The sequence below is a fragment of the Sorex araneus genome, chromosome 2 (genome assembly GCF_027595985.1).
Source record: "Sorex araneus isolate mSorAra2 chromosome 2, mSorAra2.pri, whole genome shotgun sequence".
In the NCBI taxonomy this organism is placed as follows: Eukaryota; Metazoa; Chordata; class Mammalia; order Eulipotyphla; family Soricidae; genus Sorex; species Sorex araneus.
In genome coordinates, this window is record NC_073303.1 from 220,075,566 (window position 1) to 220,085,847 (window position 10,282).

At 38.9% G+C, this 10,282-nt stretch overlaps 1 protein-coding gene and 1 pseudogene across 1 annotated transcript; both read right to left on the reverse strand.

Moving 5' to 3' along the window:
- Window positions 1-1,588: 1,588 nt before the first annotated feature.
- LOC101546425 (mediator of RNA polymerase II transcription subunit 4-like) lies at window positions 1,589-2,352 on the reverse strand (annotated as a pseudogene).
- Window positions 2,353-3,562: 1,210 nt separating this feature from the next.
- LOC101546166 (olfactory receptor 6C4-like) lies at window positions 3,563-4,495 on the reverse strand. Its single transcript, XM_004601919.2, has one exon. The coding sequence runs from the start codon at window positions 4,493-4,495 to the stop codon at window positions 3,563-3,565; it is 933 nt and encodes a 310-aa protein (XP_004601976.2).
- Between the last annotated feature and the right edge of the window lie 5,787 nt (window positions 4,496-10,282).

Here is a 10,282-nt window from a genome sequence, read left to right on the forward strand (position 1 = left end):
TACAGACATTTATTTAGATAATACAAGTATTTGACTGGAGTGATAGCACAGCGGGTAAGGTGTTTGCCTTGCACATGGGCGACCTGGGTTCGATTCCTCCTTCTCTCTCGGAGAGACCAGCAAGCTACCGAGAGTATCCCGCCCGCATGGCAGAGCCTGGCAAGCTACCTGTGGCATATCCAATATGCCAAAAACAGTAACAATAAGTCTCACAATGGAGACATTACTGGTGCCCACTCGAGAAAATTGAACAACAGGATGACAGTGCTACAATACAAGTACTTAAACTTCAAAGGAGGCTAAATAGCATAATAACAGGACCTAGTAGTTGGACTAGTGAGTTAGAGGGTAAAGTAGAAAAAATCAGGAAAAGACTTTAAAAATAAAGAATTTGAGAAATAGAGATAATATTAAAGATTAGCAAGACAACATAAGGAGGAACATTGGAATCATAAGGGTTCTCAAATGAGAAGTTATTAAAGGGGCAGGATTTTATTTATTTGATTATTTAATTAGAATGTTTTAGGCTGTCATAATATTGTTTATGGTATTAATGTTCCTAATTACCACACCTCCCCCAAACCACCAATGTGCCCATGAATGCCCTTAATGTCACCTCTAACATGATTTTCTTTGCTTCCCACCCTTTTACACACTGTTCATTTGATGTGATTACTGACATCTTTATATTTATGCCCATAAATATTTGTTTACTTTTTGTTTCCTGTTCTATTTCCAGTTTCCATTCATATTCTTCAGTTATTTGATTTTCTAGAGAATTCCATGAAAGTTTATTTATTGTGATTTTTTTACTCTGTCTTTATTTTTACAGCCATTTCTGTAAATATTACCATGCATTTCCGTAACTGTGTTCTACAATAATGAAATTCCAGTAGGAACACACCAGATTAGATGGGAAAATAATCGTGAAGCCAACTATACTCAAGGAATAAAAACTGCATATAAGGCTCAACTAGCAACAAACGGTTTAGTAAATCTTCAGACAAGGATTTAACTAGTTGTGAGATATAACAATTTTCACAAACTTTACTAATTTTTAGCAATTACATTAGCTACTTGGACTGGAGCGATAGCACAATGGGTAGGGTGTTTGCCTTGTACTCGGCCAACTGGGTTCGATTCCTCTATCCCTCTATGAGAGCCCAGTAAGCTACTGAGAGTATCCTGGCTGAATGACAGAGCCTGGCAAGCTCCCTGTGGCGTATTCAATATGCCAAAAACAGTAACAACAAGCCTCACAATGGAGACGTTACTGGTGCCCGCTCGAGCAAATCAATGAACAATGAGATGACAATGCTACAATGCTACATTAGCTATTTAGTTCTAATAAGGAAGATAAAATAAATTATTTTGTGCCTGCTAAAGGGACAGTCTTGGGTTGAGGTAATTTGGAAAATGGGGACAGTGGTGGAGGGGAGGTCCCTGGTGGTGGGATTGGTGTTGGAACATCTAAAGACCATAATAACTGTATTATGAAAAACTTGTATACCACTGTGTTTAAATAAAGCATTTATTAAAAAAAAGTGTTCTATATTATTCATTCTATCAGTTTCTTGTTTTTAATGTTTTAAAAATCAGAGTCACTACTACTGCTCGAGGAATCTGTTGATGTAAACTCTATATCACCTTCATTTTATTAATTATTTACTGGAGATTCCAATAAAAAGTCATTACTGTGACTTGGTGGCACCATAGGAATTGACAGATCATTTGATTGCCAGGGGTACTGTGGAGCAAGGACTTCTGGCAATCTGCTGGCAGGAAGCGTGTCTCTCCTGGAAGGTGAGACACAATCCTTCTACACAGCGTAGAAGGATTGTTCATTTGCCCACTCCTCACCTCTAGGTCAGTTGGATGTGGTCTCCACGGTCCCTGGAACCCAGGTCATTGGGCTACACAGAGCATTACTGCGCAAATTGTATGTGCATATTTAGTTCCTTCTTTAGAGAAAATGGTCCCATTTCTTGTTTTTGTTGTTTGAATGTTTTTCTTTTTGGCTTGGCAAACAGCTGTTGCCTGTATTTGTCTGCTTCCTTTAGCTTTTTTTTTTTAAAGTTGCTTTTGTAGTTGCTGAATATCATTGTCTTTCTTCTCTACTTCTTTTTCTAAAACTTGCATTATATGATGGATTTCCCCTTGATTAAGTGATGATTTCATCAGTTCTTGAAATTTCTCATGGATGTGAATTAATAACTCTGGTACTTGGCTTTTCTTTCCAGTTTGTAACAACTTTTGGTTTCTTGAAATTGCCATGATTTCAACAAGTTTCCTCAGTGAAAACTTCAGATTTTTCAGTGAAGACAGTGCAGACTTCTCCTTCTCCTTAGCTTCCTCCTCCTCCTCTTTCTCACCCCCCTTTCTCCCTCCTCCCCTCCTCCTCCCCCCTCTGCTCCTCCTTTTTCATTGAATCCATGAGATGCACAGCTACAAGGTTGTTCATGATTGAGTGTCAGTCATACAATGTTCCAACACCCATCCCTTCACCAGTGCACATTTCCTGCCACCAAGGTCCCCAATTTCCCTCCTGCTTGCCTACCTCCTTCCCACCCCCACAGTCTGCCTCTATGGCAGACACTTCTCTCTCTCTCTCTCTCTCTCTCTCTCTCTCTCTCTCTCTCTCTCCCACACACACACACACACCACACACACACATACAATTTTCCTTTTAGGCACTGTGGTTTACAATACTGTTACTGAAAGGTGTCATGCATATCACTTTACTTCCTTTCAACAGTCATTTTTGGAGATGATCACTGCATGCTATTCCTGCTGCAGCTCTCCAGGCACAGCTGGAGGCTCCCTCTTTTCCACTGCAAGACTCAGCCCTACTCACCACAAAATTGTCTTTAGCCTAAGCAAAGGTGGTCCTTATTGCAAGAGTGAAGCTGCTTGAAAGATGCGGTTACTAGTTCCTTTTGGAAACAATCTAGTTTGTGATAAAATGGACGGCTTGTCAAAATACTTTGATAACATTAAGAACCTCATTTGTAAAACTGTGTTCTTCTCATAAGCCTAGGACTCTCAGTTTTGTGACATTGCTAGTGATTTTATATAAGAATTTCTTTCTTTTACTCAGATGAAGCTGTAAGTAGCAATAATTTTTCCTCAGAAAATTCTCTCTCAAGGGGTTATATTTTATATATATTTATGAAATTTTTAACATATTAAAAATTGAAACAGATAAATTAAAAATGATTAAAAATACTATCATAAATGTGTTTTAAAGTGAAAATAGCATTTTCTTAAAAGTATATTTTCAAAAACCAGTTAGAAGAATGGCATTGTTTTACAGTGTTTGTAATTTTTAAAAGTTCTGAATCAAAAATCAGCTTACTAGATATTTGATATTTAAAAAAAATTTGATATTTTAAAAAGATTTTACCATCATAGTAAGACGGGAATGTAATGTTGACAACATTTTTATGACATACTCATGCGAACCATTGATTTATCAAGAAGACAGAAAAGCTCTTTCTGAGTTTTCATGGGGAAAACTTTATGACTATTGTTCAGATTTTTCTTTCAGTCTGACCGTTTGTGCTCATTGACTATTAATAACCTTTCTGGTCACATCCTTCAATGCTTGCTTTACTTGTTTATTCCTCAGAGTATAAATGAATGGGTTTAACAAAGGGGCAATGGAGGTGTTGAGCACAGCTACGCCCTTGTTGAAGGCGACTCCTTCTTTGGCTGAAGGTTTTACATACATGAAGATGCAACTCCCATAGGAGAGGGAGATGACAACCATGTGGGAAGAACAGGTGGAAAATGCCTTTTTCCTTTGCTGAGCAGAAGGAATCTTTAGAATGGTCCAGATGATTTTTGTGTAGGAGATAATCACTAGCAGTAAGGTGAAATCCAAGGTCACGATTGCCAAGAAAAAGTCAACGATCTCTAGGAGTCTTGTGTCGGAACAAGAGATTTCAAAGAGGGGCCCATAGTCACAATAATAATGGTTCAGTATGTTGGAGGCACAAAAATTCAGCTGACTGGTGAGGATGATTGGGGACAGGATGATCAGAAACCCACTTAGCCAAGAGCAGAGAACCAGCTGGATGCAGACTCTGCTGCTCATGATGGTTGTGTAGTGCAGGGGTTTGCAGATGGCCACATAGCGGTCGTAGGACATGGCAGCCAGAAGGTAAAATTCTGTGGCCCCAAAGAATATGGCAAAGAAATACTGAGTCAGGCAGCCAGCAAAGCTGATGCTCTTGTTCCCAGTTGACATGCTGAACAGCAGTCTAGGAGTGAAAGTGGACGTGAAGGAGATTTCCAAGAAGGAGAAGTTCCGGAGGAAGAAATACATAGGGGTCTGGAGGTGGGAGTCCAGTAGTGTGAGAATGACGATGAGGAGGTTGCCAAGGATGCTGCATATGTAGGTGAATAAGAGAAACACAAAGATTACAGGTTGGATCTGTGGGTTGTCTGTTAGTCCCAGAAGAATGAATTCTTTCAGGAAGGTTTGATTTCTCATTGCTAATCTTTGTTGCCTGGGAAAGCAAATGCAGAAGCACAGAGTGAGATGCACAGGCAAGATCCAGATGGTTTGTGAGCAGAGGAGCTTTTGTTCCTGTGGAGTGTGGGCAGGACGTCCTTCTGTACATGGATGTGTGTGTATTCATCCAGCTGATTCTATAGTCTGCTCACTTAATGACAATGCTGATTTTTCTGTTTTTATCTGGGGGTGGCACTGAAATGACTCTTATCTCAGTTGCACAGGGATTAATGATATTTCAGGCTAAATCACCTGACAGCTAGCGATTCTTTTGATTTTTTAAATACCAGTGGACAAAGCTCCTTATTTCACAACACTTTTTAAAGTGTCTGCATATTATAAATTATTTTATACATATTTATAATTAGCCTCTTATTGTCTTTGAATTTTCCTCCTAATGGCTTCCTAATTTTTACCTTTAAGCAATGTTTCCTTCTTAACTTTTCCTCTTTCTTCTGTAGCACTGCACTATAACACTGTCGTCCCATTGTTCATCGATTTGCTCGAGCGGGCATCAGTAACGTCTCCATTGTGAGACTTGTTGTTACTGTTTTGGCATAATGAATATGACATGGGTAGCTGGCAAGGCTCTTCCGTGTGGGTGGGATATTCTCGGTGGCTTGTTGGGCTCTCCGAGAGGGACGGAGGAATCGAACCTGGGTCGGCCATGTGCAAGGCAAATGCCCTACCCGCTGTGTTATAGCTCCAGTCCCCTCTTTCTTCTAGAATCTAAAATTGTATCTTTATCTCCAGCTATTCTCTCCCTTAAACATACATTCTTCAGTAGTTATTTATCTGCGTTAGTTTCCAAACCAGAGAAAAGTTTTGGTCTAATATGATTTTTTTTTACTCTCAAGTATATTTTTGGCCTGATTCTTATTTATTTTCAGATTTATATTTTTTAACTTTGTAGAACATTTTATCACAGATATTTTTGTCAAGTTAAACTTAAGCTGTTAAAATATATCTCATCATATGCCAATCTTGTGATAAAAATCTCTAAATTTTCAAACTGCTTGCTAGGAAGAAAGAAAAAAGTGTTTGCTTGTATCTATATTCCCCCACCCTATATTCTTTAAACTTCCTGGACACGTGAGGCTTGGAATAAGTAGAACAGCTACACAGAACTAGGAATGGGGTTATCAGGTTATTGGTCACAGTAGTCTTTTGTTAGGGGCCTCCCAAGCGATAATCAGGGGACCCCTGAGTGGTTGAGCCTGCTGAACTGGAGATTCAATGGGAGTGATGTGCTTGATGGAACTTGAAGGCCTCTAGAGAGACACTAGGCAATACTCAGGGACCACATAGGCGGGGATGAACCAGGGTGTCCATGGTCTGAGGCTTAACTATCTTAACTACCTTGTCACAATATGTTTTTTTTTTTTCACAATATGTTTTTAGAACGGTGTTCATTTTAAGAAAGAAACTTGAAACGTCAAAAATCCTTGGGGCACCTTCACCTTGTTCTGGGCATCTTAATATTTATCTTGGGATACGCAATTTGCATATCGTAAAGAAATGCCAGCCTATGTACTAGTCAGGAAAAGCAGTGGTCCAATTGCATTGCTGCCCTCTCGAATGCTGTCGTCACGAAGATGTACGGAATGAGGTTCATGTCATACATTGACCTGAATATCTAGGCTCTTGCACTTCTTGTTCACTAATTTTTGGTCTGTGGTGGACAACTTTGTGTTATCAATTAAGACTTTACATTCTATTAAATATACTTCTATAATTCCTTTACTTCAAAGTCTTTACAATTTCACTCATTGCAGTAATATTATATTTACAGGGAAATGACTAAAAACTTCTGGCACATACAGTACAGATGTCAACAAGCTGCCAAATCACCAAACCACTCCAGGTAGATTGATCTCTAGACTGAAAACTCTGTGGTCTCTTTGGAATGGGGATGGTAGGATTCCACCCCCCACCCTACAGACAGACTCAGTCACTTTAACACCCTATCTCCTCCACCATAAAAACAGGCCTAACTCCACAGCTCCTGAATCCTGTGGCCAAATACTCAACTACACAATGAGTTGTTGAATGTGTAGAAGCCCATCAGATTCAGTGAGTGAAAACAATATCACAGAAAGCAAACCAGGTCAGTAGTAGATTCTCAGACAATGATTTTTAGGAATCCATTGTGAGATCTGACAGTCATACATTGACTTTTATTGATCTATTTTCTTATAATTCCATTTGCCATTTTGTTGTAACAAGCATTATGAAGTACATTTTCTTTTTCTTTTTGGGTCACACCCGGCAATGCACAGGGGTTACTCCTGGCTCTGCACTCAGGAATTAGTCCTGGCAGTGTTTGAGGGACCATATGGGATGCTGGGAATTGAACCTGGGTCGACCGCATGCAAGGCAAACACCCTACCCACTGTGCTATTGCTCCAGGCCCCTGAAGTACATTTTTTTTTACTTGTGCCTGCTCTAAGGAGGCAGGTTTGAGGGTGGGAGGGAAACTAGGGACACTTGTGGATGGAAGGTCATCCTGGTGGTGGGACGGTGTTGCCTGAAACATCTGTGTTCTAAACAACTTTTTAAATCACAGTGTTATAATAATAAGAAGAAAAAAGGCAAGAAAGGAAGAAAAAATTCTGGTGCATCTAAAAAAATAATAATTAATGCAAAAAATTTTTGAACTCAACCTGGAAAGGTTATTATGTAATAATGTATTATGTGAAAGTGTGTTATATGATCCCATTTGGGCAATCTCTATTTACATCAATGATAAATATATCTTGTATACGTGAGTTAAAAAATTAAATCTATATTTTTATATTCATGAACATACGAAGCTGGAAATTTAAATTAACAGCAATACTGCTGTGTAGTTTGTTGGGTAAGCAAAGACTGTTAAGACAGTTGAGGCAAGAAGAGAGTACATCATGCTGTTTGTCTTGCACATGGCTGACCTGGGTTCAATCCCAAGCACACCATATGGTCCCCTGAGCCTGCCAAGAATGATGATTCTTTAGTGTGGGGCCAGGAGTAAGCTCTGAGAACTGCTGGGTTTCACCCCAAAACAAAACAAAATAAAACAAAAAAGACCGTTGAAAGCTATCACATTTTACTTTATACACGTCTCTATTGTTGAAATCTTCTAAAACAAACAACTTTTTTTGGATTTGTGTTTTGGCAATCCCGGCCATCCTCAGGGTTGACTCCTGGCTTTACACTCAGGGATCACTCCTGGCTAATTTGGTGACTATAGGGCTTACTAGGATAGAACCTAGTCTGGTCATGTGCAAGGCAAACACCTTACCTGCTATATTTTCTCTCCAGCCTGACATACAACTTACTTTGAAATAAGAACCATTTTATGTGACCTTATGTTTTGGGAAGAATAAATATGTCACAAAAATATTATGGAAGCAAAGATATACTCACACTTCACTTTCAGGATACTGTTGTGAGATTTTACTCACAGAAGTCCATGGGATGAATCGCAATTTAGAAGTCAGATGTGGAGGAAAGAAGGCCGACAGTTTAACTTGCTTATTTTCCCACTAGTCTTTATTGATCGACTTATTTAAAAGAGTTTGCAAATATACTCAGTTGGAAAAATATTATACCTACTCTAATATATATAAGCTTAGGCGTCACTGGGCACTCATTTTCACATTAATTTAAATGTACCCTGAGAAGCAAATAATTTTAGGTGTGATTCATTTAAGTTAAACTTATTTATCATAGTGATATCATAGTGATAGTGGAGTGCATAACCTGTTTCCAAATTTTATTTCCTTTATTCTGACCTATCAGAGACTGTATATATCTTTCTTCTGACTTTCATAATAGACCAAAGCATATTTTAAACATTGTATTCAGAGGAGACCTTAGTGTAATTATTTGAGGAAAAAGAAAAAAATCCCTGGGGGGGTTCACATTCAGATCATGTTAATGAGTCCTATTTGTTGAGGATTCTGGTACTAACTTTTAATAGAGGATTTGGGAAAAAGTCCAAGGAGACACTGAGGAAACTAACAGATAAATATAGTACAAATGCCCTAATGAAATGCAGCAAAATGGAGCTTACATATTGATTAGTTCTTTAGATGCTGGCCATAATGTGAAACAATCTACCATAAGTGCCATTTAAATACAATGCTAGGTAATATACATTAATTATTGACATTGCATTACTGACATCAGGTGTCTTTTATTTTAAACTTAATTTTAATTTTTTAAAAATAGAATCACTGTGAAATACACAGTTACAAAGCTTTCATGACCGGGTTTCAATCACACAATGTTTCAACATCCATCCCTCCACCAGTGTGCATTTCCCCATTTCCCACCACCAGTGTCCCCAGTATCCCTCTCACTACTACCTACCCTCAGCCCGACTCTATGGCAGGCACTTTTCTTCCTCTCTCTCTCTCTCTCTCTCTCTCTCTCTCTCTCTGTCTCTCTCTCTCTCTGTCTCTCTCTCTCTCTCTCTCTGTCCTTTTGGGCATTATGGTTTGCAATACAGATACTGAGAGGCCATCATGTTTGGTCTTTTGCCAACTTTCAGCACACATCTCCCATCCAGAGTCATCCCTTCCAGCCATCATTATCATAGTGGTTTCTTCTCTATCCCAACTGCCCTCTCCCCAGTACTTGAGGCAGGCTTCGAACTGTGGACCATTCATCCTGGCCCTTGTTCCTAACTGTCCTTGGGTGTTAGTCTCATACTATGTTTTTTATATCCCACAAATGAGCGCAATCATTCTATGTTTGTCCTTCTCCTTCGGACTCATTTCACAGCATGATACTCTCCATGTCCATACATTTATAGGTGAATTTCATGACTTCAGTTTTTCTAACAGTTGTATAGTATTCCATTGTGTAGCTGTATATAGTTTCTTTAATCAGTTGTTTGTTCCCAGCACCCAGGTTGTTTTCAGATTCTGGCTATTGTGAACAGTGCTGCAATGAACAAACAAGTGCAGATGTCACGTCTGCTGTGTGCTTTTGCACCCTGGGATATATTCCTAGGAGTGATATTGCTAGGTCATATGAAAACTTAATTTCTAGTTTTTTTGAGGAACGCCCATATTGTTGTCCAAAAGGGCTGAACCAGTTGGCATTCCTACCAACAATGAATAAGAGTACTTTTCTCCCTGCATCCACATCCATGTCAGCACTGGTTTTCTTGTTCTTTTTAATGTGCATTAGTCTCTGTGGTATGAGATGATATCTCATTGTTGTTTTGATTTGTGTCTCTCTGATGACTAGTGATGTAGAGCATATTTTTTTTGTGTGCCTTTTGGTTTTTTGTATTTTTCTTTGAGGAAGTTTCTGTTAATATCTTCTCTCCATTTTTAATAGGGTTGGAAGTTTCTTGTAAAGTTATACCAGTGACTTATGTATCTTGGATAGTTACCCCTTAACTGATGGGTGTTAGGTAAATAATCCCATTCCATGCCCTGTCTCTGTATTTTGGTCACTGTTTCTTTTGAGTTGCAGTGCATGACATACCTTTCAGAGAGCAGGATGAAGCCTTTAGGGCATTTGTGCTCTACTGTTGTGTTGATTTTCCTTGTGTGGTCAAGTAACACAAACTACAGAACAGAATTTAGCATTTTCTCTATTGCCTCTTCACGCACAGTATTTTGTGCTCTGATAACTGTGCTTTGAAGAAAGGTCAGGGGTCTTGTGTTTGTACTCCAAATCCTCAACACATGAAAATTACTCTTGCATTTTAAAAATAGTTTAAATTGTGGGGGCTGGAGAGATAGTACAGCGGGTAGGGTGCTTGCTTTA

What these genes read in the sequence shown, in the direction of transcription:
- LOC101546166 (XM_004601919.2), bottom strand. Translation starts at nt 4,495, where the DNA reads ATGAGAAATCAAACCTTCCTGAAAGAATTCATTCTTCTGGGACTAACA.